The 16,931-nt window shown below is 44.2% G+C and overlaps 1 protein-coding gene across 1 annotated transcript in view; it reads right to left on the bottom strand.

Annotated features, from left to right (window-relative positions):
- Positions 1-16,931, bottom strand: part of il21r.2 (interleukin 21 receptor, tandem duplicate 2) — a 58,481-nt gene that overhangs the window by 11,875 nt on the left and 29,675 nt on the right. The window contains exon 6 of the mRNA XM_073059907.1: positions 13,269-13,437. Within this exon, the coding sequence (XP_072916008.1) occupies positions 13,269-13,437 (169 nt within the window). The remainder of the gene's footprint in view (positions 1-13,268; positions 13,438-16,931) is intronic.

Below are 16,931 nucleotides of genomic sequence, written 5' to 3'. Positions count from 1 at the left end.
GCGCATAGTATGGAAAATGCATAATGTGAATAATTATTTTAAAAGGGGATGTGTTCTGGAGGGCTTCTTAAATCTGTTTTATCTGTAATTTATTCACATTTTCATACCAATACAACACAAAAGCAGTACCACAAGGCAACATTTGTATTATATTTCATCAATTTAAGGTAATATTCAATGTAATAAATCATAGAAAGTTAACATACTAGGGCGTACAGTACTTATGTTAGGATGAATGCTGTCCAAATGTTTTGGATGGGCTGGTGCATTGTCAAGCAACAAAAGAACATTAAAGACAAGATTCTGTTCCCAGCAGCAGCGTTCAGCCGCGACAGCAAAATGATTAGCAAACCAACCTTCAAAGATTTGACCAGTGACCCATGCTTTCTTGTTAGCTGCCCAGTGGACAGGAAGCATATTCTTACTCAAACCCTTGAGCACAGGGGTTTAGTGAATGGTAAACTAAGAGAGGCTTCATCTTACAGTCTCCTTTGGCATTGGAACACATAAGCAGAGTCAATCTATCCTTTGCTGCCCTGAAACCTAAGGCAGTTTTTTCATCCTTACTTATGTAAGCGCGTTTTGGCATACACTTCCAAAAAATCCCAGTCTCGTCTACATTAAGCACCTGCTTTAGTGTGATGCCTAACTCAGCTATCGTAGCCCGCAACTGCACAGGGTAGCGTTCAGCAGCTTCGAGGTCAGCACTAGCTTGCTCACCACGCACAGATAAGATATGAAGCCTGTGATGATTAGCAAACTTAGAAAACCATCCCCTACTTGCATTAAAGCTAGCAACATCACTTGACACTTCCTCACTAGCCTCTGACCAAAGGTGACCCTAAATTTCCAAAGCTTTCCCACGAAGATGATCAGAACTGAGTGTTGTTTTTTTCTTTGTTTCATGCTCAATGTACAAACTCAACATTTTCTCCATTTTCGTCATAATCGGGTTACACACTTTGGTAACAATCTTTGAAGACACTTGTGATGAATCGATCACTGCACTTTTTATTTTCTCAGCATTTTTCTTTATGTTTCTGATCGTGGACTCACCCAGGCCGAAGTAGCGTCCCAGAGCTGTGTCACCTTCACCTGACACCGCCCTGTTTACAAATTCCAACTGTTTTTCTAGTGTTAAAGCGGTTCTCTGCCGCTTGGCTGATGGCCCAGGACTTGACATAGGACGCTTAGGAGGCATAGTTAAATATTTCAAACGCAAAATCAGTGCACCGTAGGTAATAACAACAAAAGTTTAAGATCGCAAGATCGCACATCCGCCTGCTGCCAAAACCAGTGCGAGACTGGCGAGAGTGAAACCGTGAGGTGTGAGCACGTGACTTGTATTGACAGGAAAGCAGTCCTTCTGGTCCCAACAGCCTCGCATAACTGTGAGTTTTGGACACATATAAGGAGAAGTTGGTAGAAATAGGTTCAGCGCATAACTGTGAATCCGCATTGTCCGAATACGCATACAACGAGGACAGGGTGTAGTCAACTATCTTCTATTTCATTCAGTGAACATTGCGGGAGAGGGAGTAAAATCAGCCCGACCCTGGCCTCCAGTCCTGGCACTCAGGCTTTCCAGTCAATCTGGACCAGTGTTTACATCGTCCAAGCACTGAGCAGAGCCTTCCTCTAGGCCCTGGAGCCCAGCGTAGCCAAACGCTCTGGGCTGCTCAGCCCAAAGCCATTCTCAACCTCGTTCTCGGCTCGGCACTTGGTCCGATGCACCCTCTCACGCGGGTTAGGCAGGCTGTTCCTCTCCAAATCGCTCGCTGCAACTCCAACCGCGATACCGACTCTGACTGCGGCCCTGTGAACACTGTGGGCTTCGGCTTTGCGATGCACCGGCACAGCCCATCCTTTAAATCAGCTTCGTCTCTGCTTGTTCTTCATTCGCCGACTGCACTTTCTCCACAGATGCTGCCTGGCCTGCTGAGTTCCTCCAGCACTCTGTGTGTGTTGTTTCTTCATTGTTTGCAGTGATTGTTGGCCACAATTTACTTCAGAAAAGGTGTCATTAGTAACGTTTTTAGTCACAGTCCTTGCCATTTGAACTACCAGTGAGCCATTGAATATGTTTGGTAAACACCATCTAGAAATTTATTTCTTAATTTAAGGCTGTAATCCCTCAGCTACCCCTGTCCTCCATTAACCTTTAGAAACTCCCACTAACCCCTGGGGCAGGAGCAAATCACTTTCTTTGGGAACCACTGATTCAGCTCTTCATATTCCTCTTGTCAGAGGAATCTTATCAACGCCATTCCTCCACCTTATTCCCTGCAACAACTGTCTTTCCTCCCATCCCAATTCTCCAGCCACCTGTCTACACTGGGCTCTGGCGGCCATTTACAGTGGAAAATCAGCGGCCAAGCCGGAAAGAATTTGGGACGTGGGAGGAAACCCACATGGACAGGGAGAGAAATCACAAAGTCTGTGCGGCCTGGAGGTCAGGATGGAACCCAGGTCACTGAACCTGTGAGACAGCAGCACTACCCGATGCAACACCACGCCAGCCAGACGCAGAGTAAAAAGACCACACTGACTGCGCTCGTAGAAATAAACGTAAAGTCAAGCTAACAAAAATGAAGATGCTCAACCTTTCCCAAATGTCATTGTGTAGAGGCAGCAGATGGAGTCTATAACACAGAGGATGTGTTCACAGTATTTGATGAACAGAGAGCTTGTAGTCACTGGAATCTGGAACAGACCGAGACAAACTGCTGGAGGAATTCATTGGGTCTCGACCTGAAAAGTGTGCCTTCTCTCTGTCTCCACCGATGCTGCCTGACCCGCTAACTTCCTTCAGCAGCTTATTTAAATAAAGGAGGGGTGACCTAACATGAGTAGGTCATTGCCAAGCACGTGAACGACTGTGCTTGACACTGGGTGCAGTATTCCATCGATAAGTGGAACTGGATGTGAAGCTGTATGGCCAGAGAATAGTAGAGTTAAATGTAAAAACCTACAAAGGTGCTGAAGTTGTCGGCCCACCGACACTATCTGCACACTGTCTACTGCCTCTTGGATTCTTCACCAAGAAGAACCAGAAGTGATTCAACGCAATGACCAAGAGGTAGACTATAAATATGAGGAGTTCCTGGACCGGAAACCACTGCTCCTCAAGGGGAATGAAAGAGGTTTGTGCAGGGCAAGCTCCAGCACAAAAACGCGTGACCTCGAGAACGGAGGTGGACAGGGACACCGTAGGAGGCTCAGCCAAAACACTGATGGGTTCTTCAGCACTGCCAGAACCATCTCTGGCCCAAGCACTCAAGAACACAGGCTGATAAGATGCTTAAGAAGACTTATGGAATGCTTACTTTTGTTGATTGAAGCACTGACTTGAAAAGTCAGATTATGCTGCAACTTTATAAGAACGGTTGGGCCACATCTGGAGTATTGTGTACAGTTCTGGTTGCCCCACTGTAGGAAGGATGTTGAGGCTTTGGAAAGGGTGCAGGAGAGGTTTACAAAAAAGCTGCCTAGTTTAGAGGGCAAAAGAGGCTGGATACATTTGTGCTGTTTTCTCTAGAGCAGCAGAAGCTGAGGGGAGATCTGATGGAGGTGTATAAGATTATGAGAGCCATAGATAGAGTGGACAGAGAGTATCTGTTTCCAAGGGTTGAAATGTCTAATACCAGAGGGCATTCATTGAAGGTGAGGAGGGTAGATTAAAAAGGGATAGGAAGGGTAAGTATTTTACTCAGAGTGTGGTGGATGCCTGGTATGGTGGTAAAGGCAAATACGTTAGAGATTTTTAAGAGATGTTTGGACAGGCACATGGATATAAGCGAGTTGGAGGGATATGGACATCATGTAGGTAGGAGGGATTAGTGTTTGAGGGTGGTTTTTGATTTGCTTTTTAGCTAGTTCGGCACAACATTGTGGGCTGAATGGCCTGTTCCGTGCTGTTCTATGTTCTAACTCACCTTCACCAAGAGACAAGAATAGGAGTGAACTCATCCGAGACAGGGAGGAAGAAAACACCTACAGGACTGAACATCTCAAAGAACCCGGAACTGTGACCCCATCCATGAAGTGGGACCTTTATCCCATCTCTATTCAAACCAGCCCTCTCACCCCTTCTGACCGATGTGGGCCCAGAAGTAGACAGTATCTCTGCCAAAGTTTGATACGCACATGTTTCTGTCACTGAGTCCAACTTCAGTCGTAGAACATAGAACACAGGGCAGTAGAGCACATTGACACACAACTAACGAATGTAATAAATCAGAAACACAAGAAAATCTACAAATGCTGAAAACCCAAGCAACACAAAAGGCTGAAGGAACTCAGCAGGTCTATGGAAAAGAGTAAGCAGTCGACGTTTCAGCCCAAGAACGTGGGGTGGGGGGGGGGGGGGAAGCAGAAGGTGGTGGATGATAAGGGAGGGGGTGAAATGAAGAGCTGGGAAGTTGATTAGTGAGAGAGACAATGGGCTGGAGAAGGGGGGAAGCTGATGGGAGATGTTCGTGCCATCAAGATGGAGACTGCGCAGACGGATATAGAGTGTTTCTCTTTCAGCATGAAGATGGCCTCGTGCTGGCAGGACTGGCATGTCGGAATGGGAATAGCGAGTAGAATTGAAATGGGTGGCTGCCAGGAGATCCCGCCTTCAGTGGCCGATGGAGCGAAGGTGCTCGGCGAAGCGGTCTCCCAATCTGCGTCAGGTCTCACCGATATACAGGAGATCACACCGGGAGCACCGGGCACAGTATATGACCCCCAACAGACTCACAGGTGAAGTGTCACCTCACTTGGAAAGACTGTTTGCTACCCCAGTTGTAGTGAGGGAGGAGGTGTAGGGGCAGGTGTGATACTTGTTCCACGTTCAAGGGTAAGTGCCAGGAGGGAGATCAGTGGGGAGGGACGAGTAGACAGGGGAGTTGCATAGGGAGCGATCCCTATGGAAAGAGGAAAGTGGAGGATGGGGGGGAGAGAAAGATGTGCTCAGTGGTGGGATCCCATTGGAGATGGTAGAAGTTATGGAGAATTACGTGCTGGATGCGGAGGCTGGTGGTGTGGTAGGTGAGGACAAGAGGAGCCGATTCCTGTTCGGGTGGTGGGAGGATGGAGTGAGGGCAGACGTGTGCAAAGTGGAAGAGATACAGGTGAGGGCAGAGTTGATGGTGGAGAAAGGGAAGACCCTTTCTTTGAAGAAGGAAGACATCCCAGTTGTTCTGGAATGAAAAGCCTCATCCTGAGAGCAGATGCAACGGAGACCGAGGAGCTGAGAAAAGCAGATGACATTTTTGCAAGTTACTAGCCAACTTAGTAATCAAATGTCCAACTAAACTAATCACTCCTGTCTACACAATGTCTATTTAATTTCATTTCCTGCAATTCATATACCTATCTAAGATTTTCTTATTCATATACCTATCTAAGATTATCCCCATCACTCCCCCCCCCCCCCACAAGATATTGCCTTCCAGGCATCCTCCACTCTCTGTGTAAAAGGCAAGTCCCACACGTCTCCTTTTCCCCACCAAAATGAGAATATATATATGTGTGTGTATGTATATATATGTGTGTGTGTGTGTGTATGTATGTATATATATGTGTGTGTGTATGTGTGGGTGTGTGTGTATGTATGTATATATATGTGTGTGTGTATGTATATATATGTGTGTGTGTGTGTGTATGTATGTATATATATATATATATATATGAGGAGTACACAGGGAAATCTTTTCTGTGTAATGGATTTGTTCACTGACTTTTATGAATACCGCAATGGGGGCCCTCAACTCACAAATAGGAGGGGTTATCCCCCACAGCTAAACATTTCCTCTAGCTCAATGCAGGGTCATCTACTAGAGACCTCAGCCTTGTAATCACACGTTCATTGCCATTTTTGTTATTATTTGTGTTTCTTGGTTCTTATTTGTTCAGGGAGTAGATCGATTAAGTTTTATTCTAATTTCAATGATCCATCACCGTGTACTTTTGCTTCCATTTAGCTTCTCAACATTTTTAAAGTTAGCTGAACCTAATGGCTCTTCTGAAGGGGGTGAGGACTGTCTTTGGGAAACTCCCGGTCTCTTCCTGATATATTTCTCTCGGCCTCCTCCCGTCTCCTGCCTTCTCGATTCTCGCATTATTTCCCAAGCGGAGCGGGATAATTCCTGAGTCAGGCTTTCCCTCGTTTTGGTCACGCTGACGGGCAACCCTCTGGCCTTCATGTCTGTAGTCACCTCTTCCACTGTCTGGTACAACCGCGTCCCGTTGTCATAAAACACTCGAAGTTTAGCGGGGTACGGAGTTTGAAATCTCCCATTTTAAATGCATGCTCTCTGGGTCTGGACATTTCAACCTTGGGATAAAGGTATTGGCTGGCTCTCCCATCTACCGATGTCGCTCATCATCTGACAAAACTCCATCAGATCTGCCCATAGCCTCTTCCACTCTAGAAAGAAACAACCCAAGTTTGTCCAAACCCTCCTTATAGTACACACCACTAATCCCGGCAGCATCCTGGGAAGCCTTTTCTGTACCATCCCCGAAGCCTTGATACCCTTCTCTAAGGGAGCTACCAATGCAATACTCCATATGTAGAGTTTTATTAAGCTGCAACATAACTTCCTGAATTCTGAACTCAATCCTTTTTCATAATAAAAGCAAATATGCCATGTGCCTTCTTTACCCCCTGTCAACCTGTGTAGCCATTTTCAGGGAGATTGTTCACTTTAATTGTCACTCAACCATACATGAGTACCTAGCAATACAGCTGAACCAAATTTACATTACTCCAGGACCAAGGTGCAAACCACAGTACCAACAGTCATACACAGCACAAAGCACATACAAGATAGCAAGCACATATAGGATATCAGTAAACTACAACCACACAAAAAAAATATAGTCCAAGAATCTGAGTCCATAGATGTTGCAGAAACCTGCAGCTGAATACAATACAGCTTGTCTTTTGCTGAGCGAACAGCAGGGGGCAGCACCAGTGCCACCTTGGACACCAAGCCACACCGCCTCCGGTGGAGCGAACCGACTTTGACACCTCTCTCCTGGGCAGCAGTAAACAGGCAACACCGTGGCTTGAGGCCTAGTCCTCAATGCAACTGAAGCCACACAACTGCCCCGCCATCTGCCCCTGCCATCCGCCAATACATCATTGAACCGGACTTGCAGCATTCCACATTAACAACGTCCAATAGAGTCTTGCGATTACAAGGAAAGCAACTACGATGATCACTTGCTGTTAGACTGCACACCGTCTTCGTGCACTGACGCCTCTCTGACGCAGGAGGCCACACCATCCACACCAGGTCCAGCTCCTTCAGTTTCTCCACCAATGAGCAACTCGCTGACGGGGTAGACCTGCAGTACTTTAAGTTCCTAATGTCAAGCAAGGTCTTGTGCTCAGAAAAAATGTTTTAGAAAGGACAATAACATCTTTGGTTGATCCCAGAGAAGCTGCTGTGACGAAACGCACCATCATCTAAACCTACAACCATCGGGCTCCTGAACTGACCCCAAGCAATAAACTTGGACCCCACGATCCTTCTGCATATCAGCTCCGTGTGGATCCAGTCAGTAACAGTGTACTGTCACTTTTAGTCACTCATATGGCCTTATAATCTGATTGTCTTATACTCTTCATATTTGGCCAGGGTAAATTCTGCCATTTTTTCACCCATATCTGCGACTAATCGTTATCCCGCCATATCCTTTGCCTGCCTTCTACGCTATCCATAACACCATCAATCTTCATATTATCTGCAAACTTACTAACCCACCCATCTACATTTTCATCCAGGTCATTAAACAGCTGTCCCGGTATTGATCGCTGTGGAACACCATTAAAAATAAACCCCCAACCAGAAAAAGTCCTATCAGTCACTATCCTCTGTCTTCTTTCTGAATCCAAACAGCCAATTCACTGTGGGTCCCATGCATCTTAGACTTTTGGAGCCTCCCATGAGGGAACTTGTCAAGCGCCTTACTAAAATCCATGTAGGCAACTGCTGTAGCTCTACTTGCATCAATCATCTTCGTTGCCTCACCAAAAGACAATCAAGTTAGTAAAGCTCGATTTGACCTACATAAAGCCATGCTGACTGTCCCTAATTAGACCACAATTTTCCAAATGTTTGTAAATCTGATCTCTAAGCATTCTTTCTAGTAACTTCCCTACCATTGATGTGAAACTCACTAGTCTATAGTTTCCAGGATTATCCTTATTTCCTTTCCTGGATAATGGAAGAACGTTAGCTATTTGCCTGTGCTTTAGCACCTTGTCTAGAGATGACAAGAAGAGATTGGTCAAAGCCACAGAAATCTCATCTTTTACCTCTCTCCCTAACCTGGGGTGTATCCCATCAGGCCCTGGCAACTTATACACCTTAATATTCTTTAAGAGTCCCAACCCAACCTTCTTCTTTACCTCAAAATGCACTAGCATATTAGCACACTCCACACTGATCGTCCTATTCTCCTAGGTAAGTACTGATGTGAAGTACTCTTTTAGGATATCACCCATATTCTCTACCTCCAAGCACATGTCCCCTCCTTTATCCTTGAGAGGTCCTACCCACTGTCTAGTTACCCGATTGCACTTGATCTACTGTATGTATACAATGTCTTGGGATTTTCTATAATCCCACTTATCAAATATTTTTATATCCCCTCCTACCTCTCCTAATGAGCTGTTTTCTGGCTTCTTTATAATCCTCAAGAGTTAAGTTTTATTTTAATTTTCTAAAACTTACACATCCTTCCTTTTCCTTCTGATTAAATTTACCACCTCTCTCGACACCCAAAGTTCCCTTACCTTGTCCTTCATTCTGACTGGATACCTGTCCTGTACTCTGTCCTTAAGACCATATGACATAGGAGCAGAATTAGACCATCTGGCCCATCGAGTCTGCTCCGCTATTCAATCATGAAAGATCTTTTTTTTTAATCTCCTCAGCTTCAGTTCCCGGCCTTCTCCCCATAACCTTTGATGGCATGTCCAATCAAGAACCCATCAATCTCTGCCTTAAATACACCCAGCAACATGGCCTCCATAACTGCATGTGGCAACAAATTCCACAAATTCACCACCCTCTAGCAAAATAAATTTCTCCGCATCTCTGTTTTGAAAGGGTACCCCTCTATCCTGAGGCTGTGCCCTCTTGTCCTAGACTCTCCCACCATGGGAAACCTCCTTTCCATATTTACTCTGTCTAGGCCTTTCTACATTCAAAAGGTTTCAATGAGATCCCCCCTCATCCTTCTGAATTCCAGCAAGTACAGATATGATAACCCTTTCATTCCTAGAATCATCCTTGTGAACCTCCTCTGGACCCTCTCCAATGCCAGCACATCTTTTCTAAGATGAGGAGCCCAAAACTGTTCACAATACTCAAGGTGAGGCCTCACCAGTGCCTTATAAAGCCTCAGCATCACATCCTTGTTCTTGTATTCCAGACCTCTTGAAATGAATGCTAACATGACATTTACCTTCCTCACCACCGACTCAACCCACAAGTTAACCTTCAGGGTGGTCTGCACAAATACTCACAAGTCCGTCTGCATTTCAGATTCCTGGATTTTCTCCCCATTTAGAAAATAGTCAGGCACATTTATTTCTACTACTAAAGTGCATGACCATGCATTTTCCAACATTGTATTTCATTTGCCACTCTCTTGCCCATTCTCTTAATCTGCCTAAGTCCTTCTGCATCCTACCTGTTTCCTCAGCACTACCTGCACCTCCACCAGTCTTAGTATCATCTGCAAACTTGGCAACAAAGCCATCTATTCCATCATCTAATTCATTTATATACAGCATAAGAAGAAGTGGTCCCAACACCGACACCTGCCAAACACCACTAGTCACTGGAAGCCAACTGGAAAAGGATTCTTTTATTCCCACTTGCTGCCTCCTACCAATCAGCCAATGCTCTAACCATGTCAGTAACTTTCCTGTAATACCATGGGCTCTCAACTTGGTAAACAGCCTCCTGTGTGGCACTTTGTCAAAGGCCTTCTGAAAATCCAAATATACAACATCCACTGCATCCCCTTTATCAATCCTTGTCATCTCCTCAAAGAATTCTCCACATCTTCCACAAGCCACATGTAGACTTGCCGAAAAACAGCTGTTTCATCTAGTTTCTGCCTGATACTCTCATCATTTTCCCTGCTCCAATTTAAGGAGCAAGCTCCAGACTTATCCTTATCTAGTTAGTTTAAGACTTAAGGAGTTGGAATCAGAGGTTCTCCAGTGGTTCACCTACTGAAAGATCAGTTACCTGGCCATTCTCATTACCCAACACCAGGTCCGGTATAGGCCCACTTCTTGTTGAACTATCTTCATGTTGATTTAAACAACCCTCCTGGAAGCACATAACAAATTCTGCCCTGTCCAAAGCCCTTGCAGTAAGGAGGCCCCAGTCTTTATTAGGGAAATTGAAGTCACCCTGCTGTTTTTACACCTTTCCCTAACCTGCCTGGATATCTGTTCCTTGATGTCCTAGTGGCTATTGGCCGTCAGTGTGATTGCATTTACGAGGGGTGATTGATAAGTTCGTGGTCTAAGGTAGAAGGAGTCAATTTTAGAAAACCTAGCGCATTTATCTTTCAACATAGCCCCTCCTACATTTACATACTTAGTCCAGCGGCCGTAAAGCAAACGGATCTTGGACCTCCAGGAACTGTCCACAGCAGGGGTGATTGATAAGTTCGTGGCCTAAGGTAGAAGGAGAAGAGTTATACAGCTCTCATTACATGCCCATGCAGTTCAACTCTTTGAGTGATTATGCAGAAAGTTTGAAGTTAATAACTCATCAGGGGTGATTGATAAGTTCGTGGCCTAAGGTAGAAGGAGATGAGTTATTAACTTCAAACTTTCTGCATAATCACTCAAAGAGTTGAACTACATGTGTTTGTAACGAGAGCTGTATAACTCATCTCCTTCTGCCCTAGGCCACGAACTTACCAATCACCTTCATAGCTTATTTTTGAGTTCTACCCATGTAGTCCCTGTTTAATAGTGCAATACCCCCCACCACTTTTACCTCCTTCTTTAGCCTTTCCAAAACATCAAGAACCTGGAACGTTAAGCATCCATTCCTCTACATCTCTTAACCAAGAGTCTGTTACGGCCACAACATCATAGTTCCATGTGTGGATCCACGTTTATCACCCTTACTCACAGCTTTAAAATGCACACACTTCAACCTGACTGGCCCTTGGTCTCTATTACTTTTCCTAACTGGTCATGACATCAACATTCTTTTCAATCCTTCACTTCCTGATCGATCTGGTGCTCTGAATCCCATCCCCCTGCCAGACTAGCACCAGGATCAGAATTCAGGTTTATTGTCACTGAAGTTAGTTGAGGAACTTGTTGTTTTGTGCCAGCAGTTCAGTACAAGCATAACGAATTATGAGAAGTTACGATAAACAGATAAACAGGTAGATAAATACTTGAACAGTCCTGCCGAAGAATTTCAGCTTGAAGCAGCGACTGTACTCTTGCCCATAGATGTTGCCTGGCCTGCTGAGTTCTTCCAGCATTGTGTGTGTGTGTTGCTCGGATTTCCAGCATCTGCAGGCTTTCTCTTGCTAGTTAATATTCTGGCTGGGAGGGTTGCTGTTGCTAGATAAACAGTGTGAAAAAGGAATAGTAATATCGTGTTCAAGGATTCATAGACCATTCAGAAATCTGATGGCAAAGGAGAAGAAGCTGCTTCTAAAACAGGAACCTTACTTCCCTTGGGCACAAGCAGGCTTTGACTGACACCCCATGTTCGTAACAACTCTCACAATGATCCTTCAGGCTGCTGTACCTTCTCCCAGACGGTAGACGGTAGTATTGAGAAGAGGGCATGTCCCGGATGGTGACGGCCTTTAATGAAGGACACTACTTCACCTTCTGAAAATGTCACACTGGTGGAGAGGCTTGTACCCATGATGGGCCTGGCTGACGTCTTTTCTGATCGTAGGCATTGGTGCCTCTATAGCAAATGGTGATGTAACCCATCAGAATGTTCTCCATGGTTCACCCGTAGAACGTTGCTAGGGTCTTTGGTGATACTGAAGCTGATTATAACACGAAGGTTAGTGAACCCCTGCTCCCACTAGCCTGATGACTTGCTTCAGCCTCAGCAGTGAATGGTACCTTGACTTCAGAACTTAAATCTCCACATAAGATACACCATTCTCTGAAGGTCTACACTCTGCAGGGTGTAGTGTCTCTGAGACATATCTTGGAAGGACACAAATTTTCTCTCAGTATTGCATTCCTGAGAGTACAAACCACCTCTACAGAGGGTGGGCCCTGATAACCAGGATTCCAGGATATGCACAGGATATGCACAGCCCTTAGCGATTGTGGGATCTCTCTCCCACTCCCATATGGCCTCTTTCTCATCCATAGCGGCCATGATCTTATTGCCCGACAGCTATCCAATGGTCCTATTAGCAATTGCTGTGCCAATCAGCGTCTGCACATCTGACCTCTCTTTACACGCTGGACTTCTTGCAGGACATCATATCAAAGTTACCACACTAAGGGGCTGGGCACACTTCTTATCTGACCCATGGCTTTTTGACAGACTGTGGGAGGAAACCAGAGCACCCAGAGGAAACCCACACGGTCACAGGGAGAAAGTACAAACTCCTCACAGACACAGCGGCGGGAATTGAATCCCAATTGATGATTGCTGGCACTGTAAAGAGATTGCACTCACCATTACACTACTGTGCCACCCCTGGACAAACATGGAGGAAACCCACATGGTCACAGGGAGAACGTGCAAACTCCACACTGACAGTGCAAGACAGGATTGTACCCTCCTCTCTGAATCCGTGGCTAAACCCACTGTGTCCTACCTCCAAGTGAATCTTCCCTTGCACTGTCCCATCAAGTCTGCTGTGTTGAGAGGGTTAATCTTCCTTCATACTGCCCTGTCAAACTCTCCTAGGTGAGCTACAAAGCAAGTTACATATCGAGTACCTCATTGAATTCTCTCATTGTCCCATCAAATACTTTCAAGGTAGTATGCTGGAGTTCTCTCTGACCAACACTTCTAGGGCAGTATGTTAGAGTTCTCTCTACAGTTCCAGGAAGGTACAACACAGAAACAAGAAGTCAAAGGGGATGAGAGAGCAAGAGGAAGGCAATGGGGCAAGAGGGGTAAATACTAAGAGAAAGCAACTCAGAAAGAGGAGGGGAGATACAGGGATGCAAGATACTCAAAGAGAAAAACCTGTCAAATAATCTCCCAAAAATGTTCTAGTAACAATATACTTGCCAGGATCTGTTTTCCACTTTAGTTCTGCACTCCACATGCTCCAGGTTCCCTGATATTTTGTGCTGGGCTTTCCACGAACTCGAACTCTATACTCCGAGTCTGGCTCCAGTTCAGATTTCTGAATGACCAAATGTCGGATATCGTTCACCACCTTTTTCACCTTTACATCCTACAGGGGAAATGAGGTCGAAACAGGCTATAAAATAGAGTAAGGAATGGAGAACTATCTGAATACGGTGTCATTGCCAAAGGCTTACAGGTGGTGCTGCAAGTTTACACGCACACATGTGCTTGGTGTGCATGAGGCCAGGTGAAGGTGTGGTGTGTACTGGTCCAGGGAAGGGAATGGCTTAACAAGCGACAAGTACAATTTGTTGTCAGTCACTGTGATGTACAGTAGTGAATTACGTTTACAATAAAAATCAGCAGCGATTATATTCTGGTGAACTTCTATGCTGATTCTACAGAAAAGCAAATGAATAGTTGGCCTTGTTTTAGAAGGTGGAACACAGAGGTATCTGGAGATATCAGTCAATCAGCCATGAAAAAGATTTGGGCTATGGGCATCAAAAATATCTTCAAGGGAGAGTCATGGGCCTCTTCAGTTCAGGGCCAGGACCTGCTGGACAAAGGGATATGAAAACCATCAACCACCCACGTGGTTGCTTGATGTCAGTACAGACTTGATGGTCTGAAGAGCCAGTTTCTGAGATGTATCTATAACACTAAAACCAGGTGAGTAAATTTGATTGAGAATAATTGCTCATGGGAGGGGTAGGGGGTTGATGTTCTTGTTGAAATTTGCACAATTTGATTTCTTTTTTACACGGGGGGTTGATGTTTTACTTTGAATGGCTTCCACGCTTTTCTTGGTTTTGTGACTATCGGGAAAAGACGAATCTCAGTGTTGGATACTGCAACATACTCTGATAATAAATGTTCCTTGAACCTTGAACCTTAAAGCTTAAACATTGGAGAGTTTAGGATATTGCAAAGTGAAGGATATTACATTGGAAACTAGTTTAATATACTTATTAAAAACCATGTGCACGTCTTGATCGTCTGTCCTGATATCTGCTTTTCTAGTTTTGTCAAAATGTGTTTGCTAATACACGGTTGTTCTTGCATCTTCTAGTCTGAGCATTGCCCTCCCATTCCTGAGTCTTCTTCCTATGTTGTTTCACTTGTAGACTGTGCTTGCTCCTAACTTTCTTAGATCAATGCCATGAGGCATCAACGTTAATGTCTGAGGTTAACTCTGGCATGGAAACTAGCCAGATTCACAAAGATTCAACCCAATGTGGATAACTGGGCGAGCAGCTGGCAGAAGCACTTTAATATGAAAAAGTGTTGAGGGAGTAAGGAACTCGGGTCTCTGCTCTGATTGAAGGGGAAGTCCCTTTAGTTATTTCCTTCTCTAGCTAGTAAAAACTGTGTTAGGGAATTCATTGTGTAGGAAGTAAAAGAAATTGAAATAATCTTATCCCTCACCTCCACATCCTTGCCCCTTTCCAGTCCCTCACTGGTCACTCAATCCCCTCACCATCCCTCATTAGTTTCTTCTGTCCCTCATCCCTCTGCTTCTCTCTAACCGCTTGCTTAGCAATGGACTTGGTTTCCTCCATCCCTCCCCTGCCTCACCCCTCAGACCCTTGCCCATTGCTCCATCTCTCTCCGTTCCCTCTGCTGCCCTCCTATTCCAAATGGAGGCTGTCCAAACCGTGCAGCTCTAGGAGGAAAAGGTTAACAAAGATGAGGTGCCCTCCTTCTACCCGGACTCCGTCATTACTCTTCTGAATCTTTGCACAGCACACCTTACAATTTCTCACCCACAATAACTGCTTAGTTTTCATAGCCATAACGTTCTATAACATGGGGGTAGGGTAAGGTGTTGGAGATAGAGAACTATATTCAGCCTGGTATACTAACAACTATGACAGGAAATTGAACAATGAAAGTCACATCTTGATAAATAAAAGGAAAAGAAAGCAGATGTTTCCTGCTACCTTCTCCCGACCAATCGTGTCCTGGGGCAAAGTGAGGAGAATAAGGCAAGACGTTAAGAGTGATGTGCTGCAGAGAATGACGCTGGCAACTCAGTTTATACAATTTATAGAAATAGTCTGGATGAAGGTTTGGCTGATAAATTTGTTGATGATATTAAGGTGAATTATGCAGAGAGCATAGGGAGGCTACAAGGGGGATATGAGCAGGTTAAATGAGAGAGCACAGAATGTAATGTGAGACACTAGCCATTTCACTTGGAAACATAAAAAGAAGCACTTTATCAAAGTGGTCTGAGATGAGGAACAATCGGTGTTTCCCAGTTCATTATTCATAAAAAGGCTTGTCTGTAAAGTGCCAAAGGTAATTAGGAAAGCTTACAGAGTGTGATTGGCAGTGTAAACCCATCTTTCTTTATCATGCGGCAACCAGAAATGCTCACATTACTTCAAGCACAGCATAGCCAGTGTTTTGTAAAGTTTAACATTACTTCCCAACTTTAATTTTTATGCCCCGATCTATGGAGGCAACACAGCGTGCAGTGGTGCTTACTTTACCAAAGGAAGCATGTTATTGCATTAGAAGCAGTGCCAGAAGGTGAACTAGACTAATTTTTGAAATAGACAGATAAACAAGTTATCTCTTCCCTGAAATGCCCGAGAAAAATGCTATGGATTTATTTCTTTCTATTAATCCACTGGGTAAAGGCTTAATATCATTTATCCATGATAAATTAGTATCCTTACGGCGTGCCCCTGTGAATAAAATTAGAATGGCTTGGGAGCATGACTTAAATATCCCTTTATCTGATGAGATTTGGGACTCGATTCTCAAATTGGTTAATTCAACCTCTCTTTGTGCTCGCCACTGTCTTTTACAGTTTAAGATTGTTCATAGGGCCCATATGTCCAAATCTAAATTATCTCGATTTTACCCTAATATTAATCCTCTTTGTGATAAATGCAAAAGTGGCGAGGCTTCTCTTATTCATATGTACTGGACCTGTCCTAGTTTAGAGAAATTTTGGAAAGATGTTTTTATAACTTTATCCTGTATTCTGAATCATCACTTAGAACCTAATCCTTTAATTGCTCTGTTTGGTTTCTTGGGTGAGACAGATATACGCTTGAGTTCAACTAAATGTCAAATATTATCTTTTGCTTCTCTCCTGGCTAGACATCAAATCCTCCTTAGATGGAGAGATGTTGCCCCGCCCACGCATGCTCAATGGCTTAATGATACTATGTCCTGTTTAGACCTTGAAAAAATTCATTATTCAATTCTTAATTCAGATATAAAGTTTCATAAGGTCTGGGGACCTTTTATTGAGTATTTTCATAACTTTCCTCTTAAATTAAGTTTTTTTTTCAGTCCCTTGCTTTCAGCTTTTTTTGGTAGTAGGCATTATTATCTTCTGTTTTCAAGTGTATTTACAGTTTTGGGGGTTTGAATGTTCTGATTTATATTTTCTACATTTCGTTTTGGTTGGTCTGGAGTTTTTTCTGTTGTGGGGCTTGGGGAGGATACTAACTTTACATGACTTCAATTTGGGTGCTTTCTCAATTATCTTATTTTGTATTATATTACTATTGTATGTTTATCTTGCACTGTACTAATTTTCTACTTTGTTTTGGGGTTTTTTTTATTTGTAGTGTTGTA

The sequence above is a fragment of the Hemitrygon akajei genome, chromosome 11, assembly GCF_048418815.1.
Source record: "Hemitrygon akajei chromosome 11, sHemAka1.3, whole genome shotgun sequence".
Classification (NCBI taxonomy): Eukaryota; Metazoa; Chordata; class Chondrichthyes; order Myliobatiformes; family Dasyatidae; genus Hemitrygon; species Hemitrygon akajei.
This window is presented reverse-complemented; position numbering and strand designations above follow the sequence as displayed.